This window comes from Gymnoscopelus braueri (assembly GCF_963280865.1).
Source record: "Gymnoscopelus braueri genome assembly, chromosome: 2".
NCBI classification, from domain to species: domain Eukaryota; kingdom Metazoa; phylum Chordata; class Actinopteri; order Myctophiformes; family Myctophidae; genus Gymnoscopelus; species Gymnoscopelus braueri.
Window position 1 is genome coordinate 26,897,649 of NC_137604.1, and position 20,976 is coordinate 26,918,624.

The 20,976-nt window shown below is 42.3% G+C and overlaps 1 protein-coding gene across 2 annotated transcripts in view; it reads left to right on the forward strand.

The window, feature by feature from the left end:
- zcchc7 (zinc finger, CCHC domain containing 7) overlaps positions 1–20,976 on the forward strand; it is a 60,709-nt gene that overhangs the window by 6,326 nt on the left and 33,407 nt on the right. The window contains exon 3 of one of the 2 annotated variants that reach the window (XM_080414736.1): positions 289–502. In XM_080414736.1, coding sequence (XP_080270862.1) covers positions 289–502 — 214 coding nt within the window. The remainder of the gene's footprint in view (positions 1–288; positions 503–20,976) is intronic. The other variant, XM_080414737.1, reaches the window with a different exon arrangement.

A 20,976-nucleotide genomic window follows, 5' to 3' on the forward strand; every position in this document is an offset into this window, starting at 1 on the left:
GGCTATTTTTGCCATGCGACACCGTCGTACGATGGCGCATAAATCAGGCGCTAGGCAATGTTGCTCGTGAAAGTTTAGCAGCTGCCAACCTTTCTGTACCAACAAACTAGAATAGGGTCTGCTTGTAGATTAAAATATTTGCCTCTCTATTGAGAGGATCGTTTATTTGCTTACGGTGTGAAACTGTGATCAGACAGTCACTAAGCATTTCCACAAATTTGGAAAACGGCTGGAAAATAACTCGTTAATATCTATATATTATCTATATATTTTTTATGGTTGTTTTAGACCCCCCAGAAAAGGAAGAGCAGTTCCAGTCTGGAGTCGATTGTGGTTCTGGACTCTGAGGACTCGTCAGCAGAACCAGAACGATCTGGATCAGTGTCTGATTCCGATTCAGACGGACTTGAAAACTGGATGATCCTGGGGAGTGGGAAGCAGGAAGGAGATCAGAGCATCTCGCTCAACTTGGAGGGAGTACCTGATAACAATACAGGTATGTGTGTTTGTGTGTGTATGTAGGGTAGTGCATAGTCATAACTGTATACTGTGCAACCTCTTCTGTGATTGCTGTTTGCAGTGGTGGCTATGTTGTGTGTTATATTTGTGTTGTTGAGCCATTATGCCTCAGGTTTAGCTTCAGGTTCAATTCTGAGAAAATGGATGCAAGGGAAATATTTTTTTCTTCCATATTTTGCATTGATAAAAAATGCACACAGACAGTGTACGTTATGAACAAGCCGTATGTGTATATACTGTATGTGTGTATGTTTACATATTTGTATGCTATTAGTATTCCCTACATTAGGTGCTCAATTCTTTGCTGCCTTGATGCGTCTTCAAGAATCTTGTGTGTGTGAGTGAGTGAGTGAGAAAGGGAGAGAGAGAGTGAGTGTGGCTATTTGTGTTTCTAAACCACCGGATTCTAATCAGCATGCATGTGTACATACACAGACACACACACATACCAACAGTCGTAACGCTAATGCCAAAAACAAACAAACGGAAAGACAACAACGCAGGGAGGGGGGTTTGTGAGTATTAATCAGAAAAAAATGAATAAAAATGCTCTCTGCAAATCTCTCCAGATCTAAACATTATCTTAACCTGCAGTCTCAGCAACATTTACAGTCTCTCTCTCTCTCTCTCTCTCTCTCTCTCGCTCTCTCAACCTCAACCCCCCTACCTAACACCCTCCCCATCCCAATCTTTTATCCTATTTTCTCACTATTGTGCGTGCGCGCTCTCTCTCTGTCTCCCTCTTTCTGTTTCTTGCTCATTTGAATTTCCCTGGGCTGACGTTTCTGCAAGAGTGCTTCTGCTCACTAACACACACACACACACACACACACACACACACACACACACACACACACACACACACACACACACACACACACACACACACACACACACACACACACACACACACACACGCACACACAGCTAGGGTAAAGGAGGGGTTTGATGTTGGTAGTGAGGCTCGAGGTTTGGCCTGGCTTTGGGAGGAAAGAAGGATTTTGGATCTCTCTCTGTCTCTATATCTCTCGTCTGGCCTCTGTGATCTTTGGAGCTTGACCTCATGTCTGCACATGGACGGGGGCCGCGTGGGGTGGTGGGGGTCTTAAAAAGAGGGAGCTGGTGTTGTGTATAGAAGAAAGCAGGACTAAAGGCAAGGACGTTTTTAGGACGTTTTTAGGAGTGGTGTAGGTTTTGGGTTGCTTCCTGTCTTTCCTCTCTCCTCCTCCCCATCTCACCTCACCTCACCCTGATGTGTGTTAAATACTGCTTGAAAATGAGGTTGGAACTACTACTGGGGATCAGTCCTGTACAGCTTCTATTTACATCAGCAAATCGTCGCTGACGGGTAGAAAACTTGTATGTTCAAAAAACGTTCATTTGAATTTTAATGGAAATTTTAAAATGGAAATGTGTTCCAATGGATGTAATGGAGTTATAAGATTTTGTCAAAGGCTCTATTACATTTCATTGGTTAACCACTTTCAACCTGGCATCCTTATTTCATGCTCATGATGCTATAGACCCTTTTCACATGCATGCTGTCATGGAGTTTTAACTGTCCTGTACAGGATCTGTACATGCTGGCACCCAGTAACACTTAAATGAAACACACCCGCAATTAATGTTATTACCTTCAGCTTCAGCTTTTACCCGTCAAAATGTCTGCCATGAAAAGTGTCTACTGCCAGGGGGTACTGGATGAAACACAATCACACACACGTTGCTAAAACATAGTATTGTGTTTGTGGTTCTTCGCTGTGTGTGTGTGTGTGTGTGTGTTTGTGTGTGTGGGGGGGGGATGCAAGCGCAGTAACAGGTTTACATTGCCAGTGACTAATAGCATTTGTATGCCTAAAGCCCATCTCAGCATCACCATCAAATCACATTCACTACACTCAGTCTGTGAAGGTCTCTCTTTCTCTCCTTCTCTCTCTCTCTCACCTACAGAAATTGAATCCTCTCTCTCTCTCACACACACACACACACACACACACACACACACACACACACACACACACACACACACACACACACACACACACACACACACACACACACACACACACACACACACACACACAGTGTCACTTGTTCACACATACTCACACTTTTACGGTCTAATCTTTATCTTACTCTGTTATACCAGCTTTTATCTGACAACATGGACACAACACACACACGCGCACGCACACACAGAGTGGCTATAAGGGGCATCTGTTGGCAGGAGGGTGTGGACGGTAAAGAAAGGGAACAAGAAGAAGCTCGATTTTTTTTTTTAAAGCGATGGAAAGAGTAGAGCCGTCTGTCTGTCCTGCAGCATCAGCCAGACGGAACAGCAGAGAAAAATAAGGGCTTCCCAAAAACCAGCTCAGTGCCTCTCTCTCACCCGCCGTGATGTGTGTGTGTGAGTGTGTACATGCCTGTGTGTGCGTGCATCCCCAAGTGAATGAGCTAGGGGGGCGGCAGGGAAGTGCTCAAGCTAAACTTGAATCATATTAGTTAAACCTCGCTTGGTGGTCACACGTTTTTCTTTTTTTGTTGCCCCCCCACCCACCCCTCCTCTTCACCTCCACCATTCTCTCTTTTTTTTGTCCCCTCTGTCTTGGTCAGCGCACACCAAACTTTGTTTGAGGCTTAGAGAGTCCACACCGGCTTGCTGATGGGGTGGCCGATCGTATCACTGTATAGCCGGAGTTGTGTGTGTGTGTGTTTGTGTGTTTGTGTGTGTGTGCACCAGGGTAAGGTCTGGTGACTGAGATGGTGTGTGTTTGTATCCAAAGGTTAACTCTGTTCCAGAGCAGAAGAAGGTAAGTTCTCTTCTCTTCTCTTCTCTTCTCTTCTCTTCTCTTCTCTTCTCTTCTCTTCTCTTCTCTTCTCTTCTCTTCCACTCTGGCTTAATACATAACTACTTTCTTCTGTGTCGTCATATAGTCAAGTTGATACTATTAGATTGGTGAAGCCTGATGTGTTTTGGTTTCTCCTGCTCATAATCCTATGGAAGGATTTGGCCTAAATTAGTGACACAGTTACAGACCTATGTTCCGTTTCATCTGTTTACATGTGCTGTGTTCATCAGCACAGCTTAGAGGATGGTTGCTGGCCTAAACATGGACATGGATGCTGAGACTGCAGTAGGCCTTTGTGGTTTATGATGCTTGTTGCAGCCCAGCTTTCCATCTGTATGTATGTACTGTAAGGATGGAGTTTGTACTATAGTGGAATAAGGATTTTAGTGGAATAAGGGTGTGTGTGTGTGTGTGTGTGTGTGTGTGTGTGTGTGGTGTGTGTGTGGTGTGTGTGTGGTGTGTGTGTGGTGTGTGTGTGTGTGTGTGTGTGTGTGTGTGTGTGTGTGTGTGTAGGGCATTGGAATGGTACGATGAGATTACAATGGTATGTAGGGGGACTATGCTAGATGTGTGTGTGGGCGGGCAGGCAGGAGGGGGGCATGGATAGGATCAGCTCTTATCTGGGCTGCCCAGTGCCACACGAGGTGTAACGCCACACCCACACTGCCACACAACGTGTTTGAACAGACACACACACACACACCATAAAAATCTGTGCCATAGCTTGAGTTGTATTATTATCTCCTGTTTCTCTATAGGGTATGCAAATGATGTTAGTCTACTGTGTGGAGCCTAAAATATCCCAATAAATATGCAGATATAAAAAGATGTAAATGTATCAGAAATATACAGTGCTTTTTAATATGAAGCATTTACCCGAACTAACATTTTGACCCTGGCAAAAACAGTAATTTAAGATATTTCTTGATTTGGTAAATTTAGCACCACCTTCCGTCTTCCATAGTGTGAAAGGTACTTGAAGTAATTTTTCTTTCTGATCATCTTACTAATGTTCTGATTCCTCTTTAGTATTTCCTCTGACTTGTTCCACCGTCACAGAAGATATATTTGACCTTAGTTATTGTATTTAATATTACCATCATATTGTTATGTTTGGTCGACTCTGTGACTTGTAGTTAATTGGCAGTTTTGAATTTGAACATAATGACCTAAGAAAGCATATGATCCAATCGGAGAGTATTATTATTTTTATTAGCAATTAGTTGAGATCTATCTCATTTGTTTTTAGAACTGCTTTACTAGTTAGTACTGTTGCTTATCGCTTTGTTATGGGTTTCAATGGCTTTTATAGTTGGTTTCAATGAATCGATGCTTCTGCCGTGTAATTAAGTTTCTCATTCTTTGGTCGTCTTTGGTCAGGTGTTTCACGATGTTGCTAGGCAGATCTACGAGTCTGGCCACTTCACGCGCTAACTGCTGATTTTGACTCCGTTTTCTCAGACCCCATGTAGACTGTTGGAAAAGGACAGAAAGAGAGAATATTTAAAGTCACAGTTAAGTAAAGAACTGAAGGAAATGTGCAGTGGGAATTCACAGCATAATAGGAAAAGAATATTAAAATGAGTGCTTTATAGTTTAAATGGAAAGAAATATGGGTGACTGGACAGAGACAGCGGGACAGAAGAGCAGGGAGCGAGAGGGAGGGAGGGAGGGAGAGAGAGAGATGAGAGTATGTAAGCTAAACTAGAAGAGACAGGCCTGGAAAAGGATCATCCATGGTGTTACTGGTGGTCCCCCGGCTGAGATCCCAGCGTAGTTCTAACAGAGTTAGTTATCCATCATTTATATCAAATCTGTCTCCACCATCCCACCCCCCGAGTGAGAATCAGAAACCTGTCCGACTGTCAAATCTGATTGTAGTTGATGATACTTTTACTAAAATCAATTCACTGTGTGGGTGTGTGTAGAAACACAGCTCCACCAATGTGGCTTGGGCTCCATGTTGCATCATTCAACAACTCGTATTGCTAGCTATTGTTTCAGATTTGAAACATGTCGGGCTGATGTGAATTAAGCCATGTTAAGATGGGATAGTCACATAATGTGACTAGTCACAATTTTAAGTCGCCAAAACGCATGTACAGAAGGATTCTGTGGAGTGGTATTTTACCCCAGGGTTGTGATTATAAAGGTCAGCTGGACGTATGTGGTATAAACAAGGGAAAAATGGTCCAAAGTGTATATTTTACACAAATTAAATGTTCTAAGGACAGAGCTTACAATGAAACATCATATTTCATTGTTGCATCTAAGTACCAGATTATTAACATGACTAATATATACAGTATATAAAAAAGATCTGTGTAGTGTGAAAGCTTTCTTAATTAAGCATTTAATTTATCTGATATTATTGTTACCAGAGATGACTCCATATACGGAGAGGGTAGAACCCCCTATAGGAAAATAATATACTATCTATATCAAAATCATTTATGAAAATGTCTCTATTTTTATGTTTGTCTGGAAACTAAAAAAGGCCCCCGCAAACATCTGTTGTTGCTGCTGCAGGTGCTCATTTGTATTAACGTGGGTGTTTGTTCTTTATAGACTGTGCGGTAGTTATTTAAATATAATCTACTGGAAAAACATTTCAACACACTCCCACACAAACAGACTACACATCTCTACCTGTCATCTTTCAAACAATGTTCACTCAGTCCACAGCTAGCGCAGTAATTTAATAGTCATTTTTTAAAATGCTAATATAATTATTTTATTTTTCTCTCTGATAGGCCATGGTATTATTCTTGATGTATAATTTGGTCCACACTAATACATAACATTATGTATTAAAGTGCAACGGTATGTATTATGTATCACATAATTTGGTCCACATGGTCAAATGAAATCAGAGGACGACGTTAGAAAGTTTGTCGTGAGGTGGGCAGTTGAGTGTTTCGCAGTGGCAAGATGAAAGACAAAACACAAGACGTGAGATAGAGAGAGAGACAGACAGACCGTTTCATCATGGCTGAGGTGAGCCCAACGACCGTGCCTGCACTCACTGGAACAAAGCTTCATCATATGTAGTTCTGAACAGGAATGGTTTTAACTTTTGAAATTAAATACTACACACAGCGAGGCAGAGTTTCGATGTTGAACTGTGATTATTATTGTTATTTCTTTAATTCGGACTTCTCAGCGATCGATGTGGCTCCAGAGTAATCTTTAAATCATTTTTCTTTAATATTGTGTGGACACACCCGTACACCTTTTGAAGCACCGGTGCCCTGAAGGAAGGGGTAATAAACTGGAGACCAGAGGGTCCCTACTGTACTTGAATGCATGCGTTTGTATGTGTAGTTCAACCTTTATTTAAGCACAATATCCCATTGAGATCAAGAATCTCCTTTCCAGGGGAAACCTTCAACACACATTGTGCCCTGAAGCTATAAGGGAAGACAAGTATTCGAACACACACACACACACACACACACACACACACACACACACACACACACACACACACACACACACTTGTATTACTATACTTGTGAGGATATCCACATTTTAGGACGGCAGTCATATAAATGCAATTTTTAGACGTGCTGTGTTGCGTTGTATTGAATTGTGAGCTTATAGGCCTGCTATTTTCGGTGTACAACGCTGGCACGCAAAACTCCAACCCCAATCCCTAAACCTAACCTCTAAATGCCTAATCCTAACGTCAATTTGAGGTTTCCTAATTTCCTAATTGTAAGCCAGACATTATTTAACCTCAAAAACATCCTCACAATATCTACAGTATTTCTCTAATTCTACAATACTTGTGGGGACATTAGGCCTTCACAAGTATAGTAATACACATACACACACATGCTCGCACGGACTCAAGTATTGTATGATTAAATGAAATTTCCTAGGCTCAATACAGCAGTGCCGTATTGTAAGGTCTCATTTAACAGTACAGCAGGAGAGACATGTTGGACAATGGATAATGAATAACATAATATGATACTTCACAATGTCATCACTGGACGTGCACTTATCTCCTCATGGGCTCCGTTGTACCACATTGTGCGTACGGATATAGACACTGACATTGCTTTTTACTGCTGGTCCTCTTGCCAAAAAATGGAGGCTCCTTTGAAGAGGTACTGAGGAGAAGAAAGGAAGGAGTGAAGGAAATGAGAGAGAGTTAGGGAAGAAAAAAACGTCAATTACAATTACCAATAATAATCATTATAATTAAGCAGTCACTTAATGGGAAATCAAATTATTGTGGGGGTGACTGTGGGAGAGAGGGAGGTCCCACGGGACTGTATTAATTTCTGTTCTTTTATTTGGCCGCAGAACTTTCTCTTATTGTCTTTCCTTCTATTTTTTTTAAAAGAGGGGGGGGGGGGTGTTAAGAGGGCTTTATTAACTGATAGCCTAGGGTGGTGATATTTTTTGGGGGATGAGGGGGTGTGTGTGGGGGGGGGGGTTGCAGGAATAGCTATTAATATTAATATGTTTTGGGCATGAGGAACGGGGGGTTTGTGAAGCAGGGCAAAAGGCAGTCATGGATCCACAAAATACCCCTCCCCCCCCCCATACACACACACACACACACACACGCTTCTCCTTTTTTTTCTTCCACTGTCTCATTCTTTTCATTCTCTATCTTTTCTTTTTCCATGACTCTTCTTTGCCTCTTCTTGACTGGAGGCGCAAAGAGAAGTAGAAGTTGTTTTCAAAGCAAATAGTTCAGTTTAACAGTCAATATGGCAAGGGGAGTACCCCATGTACACACACACACGTGCGCGCTCGTGCACACACACACACACACACACACACACACACACACACACACACACACACACACACACACACACACACACACACACACACACACACACACACACACACACACACACACACACACACACACACACACACTCTCTCTCTTAGGGTTGGTACAGTTGCCCGGTATGCAAAGGAGCTGCCTAATAATAGCGGGGCCATGTTTTTCAGAAGGTCCCAGAGGGTTGCAGTGTGTGCAATTCTTGCCAATACACCACATGCATAGTGTTTGTGTGTGTGTGGTTAGTAGTTTCCTCTCCAGAGAGGCCTAGCAGTGTGTATGTGGCCATTCTAAGGCTTTCCTGCCCATGTCTCTTAATTAAGGAGATCCAGACAGAGAGCAGCTGGGCTGGGTCTGGCCTAGCTGGCACTCACCGTTCGTTCCATCCATCCATCCACCCATAATCCATCCATCCCTATGCATCCCTCCCTTTTCTCCACTCACCCTTTCCAAGGATGACACTTTCCTGTCATCCTTCGCCTCCCCGTTATGCATCCATTTCATTCCGTACCCGTTTCTTGACTTGATGGGATGGCAATGTCCACCTCCCCTCCCATGTTTAGATTTAGCCCCTCTGCGAAAGCTTTGAATATTTTAAACAGTGAAGCATTGGCGTGATCAATAGTGCTAGGATTTGCACACTGTCATGAGAGAGAATTAATTAATTGGTACAATCTCTCTGTGGATTTATTTATCTTTTACAGTGCAGAGGGTGATTTTGGAAATTGAACATCTGTCTGTCTCCTTGAGCAGTCTCCACCTTCCTTCCCCTAAGCCTCCCAGCTTCACCGCTTTCCCCATCCCACCATTCTCTTTACCCCCATCCTCCACTCCCAGACTCCATCCATTCCTCCATCCACCAAGAGAAATCCCTGGTTACGTAGCTGTTGCTATGCCAGTGTCGCAGAGCCAAATTTGAAACCATATGCTCGCCTGTGTGTTTACCTTGCTTCAATGTATTGGTGAGGTCGCCAAATGAAGTGTTATGGTATGTGGTCCTGCATATTTTATATTCAGATGTGCACCTCTTAGACTTAGTTTGTCCATATGTTTTAATAGTTAGTAACAGATGAGTACATTTGTTCTGCGCGATCAATGGCTTACCATTGGTATAGCTAGCTGTGCATGGAATTTTACTATTGTGTGTTAATTGAATAAAGTCTTTGCTCAGGAATGTGTGTGTGTGTGTGTGGGGGGGGGTGTGTGTGCGTGTGTGTGTGCTCGTGCACATGCGTGTGCATGCATTAGCACACCTTGGCTATCCCTTTATCCGGGGATTATGGTTAAATGGAATGCTGAGATTCTGGCGGGGAGCGGCCGATAAAGCTGGAGTCGGCGTTCGGAGAGAAAATTAATTATTGAGGATAAAATCAGAGCCGGGGAGATAGTTACTGAGTCGTTGGGGAGTTTAGTCATTGATATTTCAGCACAGGCTTCTAGACACCATGCAGAGTTCATCACACCCTTAAAGACGGTGTGTGTGTGTGTGTGTGTGTGTGTGCGTGTGTGCGTGTGCGTGTGCGTGCGGCCGGGTGCGTGTGCGCGGCCGTGTGCGTGTGCGCACACATGGTTATGCTGTAGGGGTTTGGAAAGTTTAAGCTTTTTGCCAAGGGTCGTCAAACAAAACAACATTTGTGCTGTTTTGTAAATTATTTTTGAGGACTGTTAAGGCCCGTTCATAGTCCCTAGATGGGTCTAAAACGTGCGTCAGGGGGTGAGGGATTCCGTCCGTTCTTTACGGATGCATGCATAGTCGCTGACGTTAAATCCGTAGGAATTATAACGTTGGGCGTCGTACACCTATTAATCCACTAGATGGCAGCTGCGAGGTTTTAAATGTTGTGAAAAGTGTTGCCATGTCCGCTTATTATAAGCGACTTTGGGCTTATTTTTCTGTAAAGTTGCTTGTAAACAAACATTGGTGGTTGCGGTTTTATTTGGGCTTGTTTCTAAAGTGTAGTTGCTTATTTGGGCCAATTATTATTTAAACCAGTGATTCTCAAATAGATATTGTAGATCTGCTATTTTCATGTGATGTGGCCTAGTCGATTATTTTGGGCTTGTTTTCATAGACCTGGTTGCTTATTTCTCTCACAAAACCTGGCAACAGCGCTAAAATGGACGCCAAAACAACGCAATAAAAGACACAAACTATAGTCCACAAACTAGACAAAAACAATGGTTGTCTACAAAACGTGAGTTTCGACCCATACTGCACTGTGCTATATTATTTGTGTGTGTGTGTGTGTTTAGGGAATGGCTGGCTGGGTTCATTTCGTCACAGTAATTAAGTACATTTACTCAAGTACTTCCACCACCAACGTGGGTCTTTTTGTGGAGAAAGAGTGCCCAAGGAAAACTTTTTTTCCCTGATATACTGCCAACGGTTTCCACTGGTACTACAGGCAACGTACAAACGAACGTACGTCGGCCTGACGGTGAATGTTGATCGCACGGACGGAAATCCTGGAGCCGTAAGTGACGGAGGGGGAGACAAAAACGACAACGCAAGGAGCGCTGGCGCTGGTTACGTATCCTTACGTCCGACTATGAATGATACTTTAGCTGGAAAGGCCCTCAAAAAGACCTCTAGAGTCTGAGGGCTTCCTCTACAGAGAGCCACCACTTTACACTCTATATATGAACTGCTTATTTGGATGGTCATGATGTATTTATTTCAGATATTGAATGGAAAATATTTTCGCTCAAAAGTTTTAGCCAGCATTTAGTCAGTTTACAGTTGTACTAAATATTTGTCACTTTCAAATAAATTCAATGTAGGAAAGCTAAGGTGTAAACCAATTAGTTGGTTTGTTTTGAACAACTGGCAGAAGTAACTGGCAGAAATGGAACTGCAATGAGAAGTATTGTCGATCAAACGCACAGCTGGTTTGTGAATTTCTGTTCTGTTCTACACAGGACAAAATATTACATGAACATTAAAACATCAATTGAGAGTTATTCTTACAGCCAAATGCTTTTCTCAAATCATGCTTTTGAATTTCCTGGATAAAAATGCTTGTATTAGTGCAGTGCTAGGTGGTTTTGCATTTGATATTTGATAATCATGAATGTAAATGTTTTTCTTTCATGTCTTATATAGTGCTTTTACTCCCATACTGGATATGGTAGGTTATTACTGAGCAAGTCTGGTCGCACCAGAACATTTTACCTATATTCTCACCTTCTAGCCTTGTGCATTAGGTAGGTGGATTAAAGTGCGAGTCATTGAAAGGTTTCCTCCGTGTTAAAATGAAACCCTAAGCATTGAACCTCCAGTACTTTACACTTTGATTCCTCGTTTTTAAGCATGCATTACTTTACTTTGATTACTTTGATACTTAGATTTTAGGAAAATAGGAGATTTCTTTTTGCCATTTACAGTAAGCCCTCCCAACCCTCCCAACAAAGTGATAATCTCAGCTAGTATTTGAGATTGTCAACTCAAATGTCAAATACAAAATGTACCATGTCTGTTTTCCACTTTTTTCATTCTTCATATGATAAAATATGATAACTTACTGATTAACTACTTTCAACCTGGTGTTCCTATTTTGGATCCTTTGAGATTAAAATTGTCAGAAATCGACAACAATTGTCAAGAGAAATAGCAAAGATAGAAGATCGACGTGACACCATTGTACGACAAAGTATCTAAAAAAGGAATAATACCCTGTATTTCATGCTCTTTACAAAAGACAAATAATTTCTGAGGGAGGATTAGAAATTCCTCTTTGCTGTGGGCATCTTAATATATCAACACAACAGCACTTGCTCCCCTCACATATTCATTTTAATTACATCAAAAAATATCAATGAAAATGACAGAGGAATATACTGTCCTGGCATGTCCTCAGTGTCCTACCTGCTCACAGTTAAAAAGCCTTTGCTGATCCAACAGGAGTTTTAATATTTATTCAAATGTGTGTGTGTGGGTGTGTGTGTCTGTGTGTGTCTGTGTGGATGTGTGTGTAGGTCTGTCCTCTTAAGTGCAGACTGATCAATAGTAATTGGGTTGAGTGTCTCTGGCCTGTTTCTCTCCTTTGTGCTGAGGGCCTTTTGTCGGCTGACAGGGCCAAGAGAGAGAGAGAGAGAGAGACGGAGAGAAAATGGAGGATGTTTGCAAGTCGTCGAGCATGACTGACTCTCAACCAAGTCTCTGGATATTAGCATTACCTACTAATCAAAAAAAAAAAAAAAAAAGAATCTACCTGCGTTTCCCTATGTTGTTTCTTTCCATTCAGTCACCACTAGAAGGGGGGTTCGTGTGTGGTTATGTGTGCGTGCATGGTGTGGAAGGGAAACTTCAGGGTGACTAGTATGATACTTACTGGTTAAGTGTTAGTAAAATGGGGATAACTTGATGGTATACATAGCTCACTCACTCACTCACTCACTCACTCACTCTGTGGCTCGCTTCTTCCTCTTTCTCTATTCTGTGTTGTGTGTGTGTGTGTATAGAGTTGGTTTGAGCTCCAGTGGTATTAGTAAGGAGGTATTAGGCATAAACTCTAAGGTATATTAAAGCAGCGGCCCTGTTGTTCATATAAACACGCCAATTCAATTTAGCCTGCCCCGCGGGGAATGGGATTTCAGCTACAGAGAGGAGGGAGGGAGAGAATGAGGGGATGGATGGAAGTGGAGGAAGAAGGGGATGAGGTAAGGATAGGCGAATGGAGAGAGGTGGGGGTGAGGAGAAAGCAGCAGCAGCAGCAGCAGCAGCAGCAGCAGCAGCAGCAGCAGCAGCAGCAGCAGCAGCAGCAGCAGCAGCAGCAGCAGCAGCAGCAGCAGCAGCAGCAGCAGCAGCAGCAGCATAGGAGAGTGGAATGAAGAGAGAATGGGCAGAAGAGGAGAAATAGGGGAGGAGTGTAAAAGTGGTCGTGGGGGGGGGGGGGGCATCAGAAGATGGGCAAGGAGCGAGGTGAGATGAAGGAGAAAAGAGGGGCAAAGCATAGAAGGTAGGGATAGTAAAATCCTCGATGTTAATTTAACTGAGTGCACAAATGGACCCAAATGGACACTTACGGGGCAATTTTTACACTGGGACTTACAGGGGATTTTACATGTTGAGTATAGGGAGTGACATGGCTGATTTCTTTTTGGAGGTATACATGAGTGTTTCATTATATGTTTCATGACATGTACACACGTGTGTGCATATGCATGTGCTGGTATGCACATAGGTGTCGCCCACAGTTCATTTCAGCATAGGCACCGGACACACACACACACACACACACACACACACACACACACACACACATACTGTTGAAGGAAGGATTTTTTGGGTGGGCTGTGCACGGTTGGACAGAGCCCCTGTGAGAAAAGCCACGCAGTTCTATTATTCAATCCAAATTCAAATGGGCTTGTCAGGGAAGCTCCCGCTTTTTATTACCTGTCAGAAAAGCCCAGGGATGGATGGACGGATGGAGGGAGAAGAGGGGAGCAAATTAAACGACAGTAAATAAGACCACCCCCCCCCTCCTTCTCACCGCTCTCTCCTGCCATCCCCCCGCACTGTGTTTTTTAGACTCACACACACACACACACACACACACACACACAAACATTCACAGCCTTTGACAGCATGTTGTTGTTCCCGCGATCCCTAGTTTACCTTAAGCAGGTTTATCTGTCAGTCACACAGGGAGAGTGAGAGAGAGTGAGAGAGAGAAAGACCTAATTATTTTCTTGATGGCCGATTATAATCTCCATCTCAAAACAAAATCGGAGTGAAGCTAGTTTATCGTTTTTTAAGTCGACATGCAAATGAGTCGTCATTCTATGGTCTTTATTAAACCGCAAATAGGGCATGTTCCTGTTCGCCCAGGAGCAGAAGGATGAACGTTTTAATGGAATGGAAGAAAAAGTGAAATCTCCACACCGTGCGTAAAATAACCATTATTATCATGAGAGGGCCAGAGATGCAAGATATATCTCATGAGCTGTGCAAGAGCCTGTGGAAAAGAGAGGGTAGACCTTGGTGTTTCAACTCCTTATGCACACACACACACACACACACACACACACACACACACACACACACACACACACACACACACACACACACCTCCCCCCATGTCTTGCCCCCTTCAGCCAGGCAGAACCCCTGCCATCTGTCTATCCCCCCTTTTTCCGTTCTTCCTCTTCTTTCTATCACACCCTCCTCTCTCTTTTCTCCTGTCTGATCTCCTTCTAGAACTGCCACCCCCCCCCCCCCCGCTGCCCCCCACTCACCCTCTGTTTTCTGTTTGTCTGGGCCATTTCTTCTTCCTCACCTTTATCCACCAATGGAATTCAGAAGGATCTGGAATATGCAGTGTTGGTTTTCCAGGAGGAGGTCAAAGGGAATGCCTTCATCTGTCAGACAGAGCCATTGGCCCACATGCCAATGTAAAGTGATAGGTTCCATTAAACATACTGTACGGTATATATTATTAGGGTACTTTCCTTTTTTTGGGGGGGGGGTTCAACACGGTACACAGGTTGAACCCATTCAATCTGGCAACGCATCTACGAATGTCTTCTAAATCCTAACGTATGTTGCTGTATCAGTGGTGCTCAAACTTTTTCATGTCAAAGATTTGCACACATTTTCACCAAAAACATCTAAAAAGACATCTGTAGTTAAAAAAGACATCTAAAAATGACACAGATACGTTCCCGGATTGAATGGGTTAACATAAAAATAATGCATGACTGACTGTTACTTGTACACGGTAAAACCCTCTGTTAATTTAACTTCAAATGGACTCGTAATTGTTGTGTCATTTAGCTGTGACATCATGGAGCAGGTGACGATCAGGGATTCAATGCTAAATTTGTCTTTTCTCATCACCGCCATGTCACGAGATGTTAATTAACGTGAGAGTTCCCTTTTGACACCCTTTGTGTTTCCCCCCCAGTTTTGTGCATTTTTGTGTTCAAGTCTCAAATATTACTTTTTCTTCTCCTTCACTCCACTAAAAAGTATTGTTTGGTGACCCTTCTCCCACATCTATCACACTTTCCACTCTGCCAGACATAAAGGGGGGCTTGGTGCATTCATAAATTGCGTTTGAATGGAGTGATAAAGGAGCCATATTAGGAGTTTCTGTTCTAATCCTCTACTGTGCTTTGTCTGTCCCCTGTACCACAGAGGAGCTGCTCTAATTAAAGACTAATAATTGTATTGTTTTATAAAGCCTATAGAGACCAAGAGATACTGCACTTTAATCATTTTGCTTTCTCCACTGTACGCTGCTGTCTGTGCTAGGGGTATCTCACTGAGGTCTATAATGCAATGTGTGGTAAATGTTTGTGTGTGTGCACACACACACACACACACACACACACACACACACACACACACACACACACACACACACACACACACACACACACACACACACACACACACACAAGTAGTGGTATACAGTAGCAAGAGGAAGAAAAGGCCAAATCTAAATTAAAACTTTTAAGCGCCATAATTTAATTACCCTAAAGGCTGTGGATTTAAAGGATTGAGGGGGTAGCTTTGTGTGTGTGTGTGTGTGTCTGTGTGTGTGTGTGTGTGTGTGTGTTTTGATTGCCCCTGCAAAGGGAGTGGCTGTGGCCAGGATTATTCTGATTTTTCAATTTACCCTTTCTGTATTGTGTGTGTGTATGAGTTTGTGTGTTTGAATGAGTGTGCGACCATAGCATAGCACAACCCAAACCCCAAAACCCTGTCGGCTGCCCTCTTAGCCCCCCCCCCCCCCCTCCAACCCCTACCACCTCTACCCTTCGCACGCATGCACGCACACCACAGCGCCAGCAGATAAAAAGGCATTATGGTAAATTCCACTTAATGACAAATTTTTAATTTGAGGAACAGGGCCTGGTGAATGGAGCTTAATTACTGGGGCCAAAGATCCGTTGGAGAAATAACCCCCTCGACGTGCCCAACCTGCCTGATAATGGAGCACTCCACAGAATGCCACAGATTAACCCAACGCTGTTTATCTGCCCCGGTTTTTTCCTTCCCTCTCCCTGTATAGTAACAAAAATAACAATCATGAAAATTCTATCTGCCTCCTAGCCCCCATTAACCCCCTCCCCCTTCCCGCTGTTTCTCGCCCGCCCATTGCCTGGTTCACTCCCGCAGGAAGAAATTCATCAAAATGAAATTGAGGTCGCAACTCAGTGGTTTTATTAGAATATATTTACAAATTGTGTGTGTGTGTTAGTGATTTTACCCTGTAGAAGAAAGAGTCTGAAATGAATTGGGCCATTTACTCCATGAACGATAATTTGTGTGTGTGTTTGTGTACATGTGTGTCGCTTTAGCCATACGAATTAAACACTTGTTGACTAAAATCCAGTGGTGTTGAATACAGTAGGACTTAATTCATCTGAATGTGTCCAGCTACTGAAATGGTCAGAATGAAGTATAGTCTACTTGCAGTAAGTACACAATAATAATAATAGCAATAGTATTAATAATATATAAAATATATATAATCTAGCACAGACAGCAGAGTACAGTGGAGATAATCTATTCTCACTCTTTCTCTTATTTTATCAGTTGGCACATATTGATTTTTAGGGGCAAACGTGAGTGAAATGCTCTCCCTTCTCAAGAATCTCTGCAGCCAATTCAACGTACTGAATCAGGTTATTGGGCCCCGCTAATGCCTGACCAACGACGCGGGACACACTGCACAAAATATTACTACTGATTATTGGGCACTGATGCTTCACGACGGCCCCACTGCCCGACAGCACCCTGGTGTGTTTGGGCCTTAAGGCTGTGGTGCTGGCCTTGTTTGTTGTATAATGTTATTAACATCACTCTGATAAAATGCCATGTCTAGGTAACACCAATCAATACAGGATTATGATTCGTTTCCAGTTCCAAACTAATCTTCTATGTAAATTCCAGGCTGAATGAGGTTGTTGTGCAGATTATAATGCCTGACAACCACCATTGTTCAATGTTGGAAGGCTCTCTGGTGATCTCTCCTGATGCCATCATTTGATTATATTATATCATGTGTATGTTCTTGTGGTGTGTGATTCTAAATCACCAAAGTTAGTAAAAGTACTGTGGTTAAAGAAGTTGACATCTCAGAGGGTGTTTTTATTCCACCAAGCCATTTTCAGTGCCCATTCTGCTTAACCTCGAACTAGTTATTTGCATTTTGACAGGAAAAGAACTGGCTTTTGGACTGAAAAACTGGTTCCAGATTGGCATCAACTCCTTGATGGTCTAGAAACTAGAACCATGTTTTTTCTAAAACAATACTGCCAATAACAATTCATCAGCAACATTTTAAGTAACAAAATCAGTCAAAAAGATATCATAATAATAAAAGTGTGTGAACGCCTTTTGAATTGTGTTCTAAATTAGTTGACCAAAATTAAAGTTGTTTTGACTGAAATCGCAAATTATTAGATGGGAGCGGTGTAGTGAATAACCCATTGAAGCATATTTATAGAAACTGATAAGATTTGGAGAACCACTTAATGCACACAGCACATTAACCAGCTGTAGTTTGAGCCAGTCTTGAATTCAGTACTGGTTTCAACTACCAATAGTGGATAAACTTGTACAGTAGCCATATCAGCAACAGGTTTAAAGAAGAATTTTGGACTAAGTTTTTCTTACCTTTTCTATGATGATATGATATCTTAGGATTAATGGTACAGTAGAACATTTTCATAACTCCATCCTGGGTCCGCCACAGCTTAAAACGTGCGCGGATAGGCCTTGCGTTAGATCACATATTTGAATAGCTTTTTTTTCTTTCTTTTTTTGTGAGATCTGACGTTCATAGTGACAGAACACTGTCCAAAAAAACAAAAAAAAACAAGTCTCGCTAGACGAGATTGAAATACTTTAAGCAAGACTTAAATATATATATATTTTTTTGGTTGCATAGTGTTATGTCACTATGAACGTCAGATCTCACAAAAAAAAAACGTTGTCCAAAATTCTCCTTTAAATTGAATGCTCAATAATGAAGCTGTAACATTAGTTCTGAGATGACTCCTAGTCTTTAATTAACAGCATAAAATGACTTCTATACTGTACATTGACATGCTTACCTTTGTTCTGCTTAAACTATATCTCCATTGTGGAACATAATCCAGTGATCATTTTTATTTTACTACACTATTATTCATTAACGTATTCTCACATGCATTTATCGTAATATGAGGCAATAACATGAACAGTAGACATGACAGTAGACATGACAGTTTATCATTTATTTGCACAGCTGATCACAGCAGTGTGCTGCAGTACACGATCACGTGACCGCAAATACAAGTCCATCTCCAACTAGAAATATGCCGCCTTTGGTCTCATGAACTCGTGGAGAACGTTCTTACCGAGGATACAAGTCTGTTCTTTGCGTTCTTAAGGTCCTTACACACCGGGGCGATTTTTTCGTGCGAATAATACGCTTTTTTTAAAAACCTTATAAAGTCAATGCAAGCGTACATGGCGCGAAAAAGCGTCTTTTAATTATTCGGAACGAGTCCGAATTTTGCGTATATTCGCACATTCGCCGGTGTGTAACCGCCTTTAGTATTGAGAAACGTCCTCAACTACGTTGTGGCTGTTTTTTTAAGTGGAGACACATTCAGATGTCTTCTGAACAAATTAATGTGCAGTTTATCTTGCTTTTTCAATAAACAATGCAAACTAGCAGGTTAATCAAAACTGCCAACAAGTCTTTAAGCTACGGTGATTTGAACTCTCCAAACAGAACAGACACTGTAGTTAAGCTTAGCAGGAAGTGATTACCTGTTTTCTTGCTTTTGATACAGATGTGCTATTAATTCAGTGTGGGATAACATGAACACATAAAGTATATTCACACAACATGTACTCCTTCACGTATGCACACAGAAACATAGACAAGTGTACACACACACACACACACACACACACACACACACACACACACACACACACACACACACACACACACACACACACACAGTCTTTCTCTTTGGCCTTCTCTGGGTCGCTGTTGTTCTGTACCCTGATTGGACCATGTGGTTGCTGTGCGGTTTCCAGGCCGCACCCCTGCTGTGTGGTAATTGGTGTCTCTGGTCTTGCCGCATGGCGACGGTGGTTTGATTGATAGGCCTGGCCACCTGCCCTGCCCTGGCCTGGCTGCCAACATGGTGCTGAGGTGGAGTGAGCACGGATTCTGCGTGGGTGGGGGAGGGGGGTGTTCGTCATGGAGATGGTTAATCAGAGAAAGAATTACATAGTTGAGGTCAGAGAAAGAGTGGGTAGCGTAAGAGTGTTGGTTGGTAAAAAAAAGAAGTGGTAAAAGAAGTGAGAAAATATTGAACCTTATTGAAAATTAGTAGTAATAGTTTTCTGATTTCATTTAGCACAATATTGCCTCCGTTGACATCAAATTAACAATACAATTTTGGCTGACTGTTTTTAAAACTTTGAGATTATTGTATTTCATTTTATTTGAGTGTTTTTGCAGCTTGGTCTAATTGAAAAGAAGCCACAGGTGTGGGCAGGCTCCCTCCGGTAGAGCATTGTATCTACAGACTCCTCATTTCCCCTCAGCTTTCTCATGAAACGCAACAAATGACTGAATATTTGAGAGTTTAGTCATGTCAGTAAACCACACTCCAGATCTTTTCTGTAACCAGCACCTTTTACCCTAGTGTGTGTGTGTGTGTCACTGCACGTAAACCCAAGCATCCCTATTCTGGGCAAAAATAGGGATGCTTTGGCGAAAATGGCAGATCTGCAACTCGACGCATTGTGAGCTTGTAGATCTACTATTTTTGGCAAAGTGATTAGGTGTGTAGAGGGAATAAAGTTGGGGACCAAGTATACATAGACCCATTGGGGAGGACGGTATAGTATACTGTAAGTGGTTAATCTCTTAACCTTTTCTCGGTTTCTCTCTCTTTCTCTTCCTCTCTCTCCCACTCTTTCTCTGTCTCTTTTGCTTTCTAACAGAGAGATCAGTGAACATTGTCAAAGAAAGAGCATGAAATGAAGCAAAATGAATGTGGTGCTTTAATCTATAATTGGCCTGTTCAATTATTGATCTATATCTTACATGACAGTTCACACATGCACACATACACGCACGCACACACTTGTCCATGTCTTTCTATTAGATTTTTTCAATCAACAGTTTTAGTCTTACTCGTTCTCCCAATTTAGTCATTATGTCAGTTTACCCCATGTGTTTAGTCACTGCTGGCGTGGAATTCTGGATCAATCAGTACTAGATGAGGCAATATTCTAGGTGGTGATGGATATACTTTAAATAATATACATGATATATATCATGGGGAGAAGTACAATAACACTCAGGTCGGTGGTACGGTAAACAAACTCAGGGATCAGACCATAGTTATGTATACTTGTTGCACCATAAGTTGTACCATAACGAGACAGGCTCTACCAAAACAATAGCTGTCCGACCTAAGTTCTTCTCACTGCTGGGTCTGGGTGGTTGTAGACAACCACATGTCTTCTCAGATACTCTCTGATACTCATGGAGTTTCCAGCTGCTTCTTTTCACCTGACAGTGAGTGAGGAGATTCGTCAGGAGGACATAACACGTGCGGAGGAACACACTATCCCTCCCAGTTCTGCTCCTCACTTTACAGGTGTCCCGAACAACCTGTAGGAGTTACTAGTTACTAGTGCCACCACAAAGAACGTCCTCCCCACCCGTCTTCCATGTCCAATTGTGTTTGTTGGAACGTCCGGCCAAGCCAGAGGCACTGTGGAGGAATTGAACCCATATCTCCATGACTTTTCTGATTCCACATAGTGTAAGT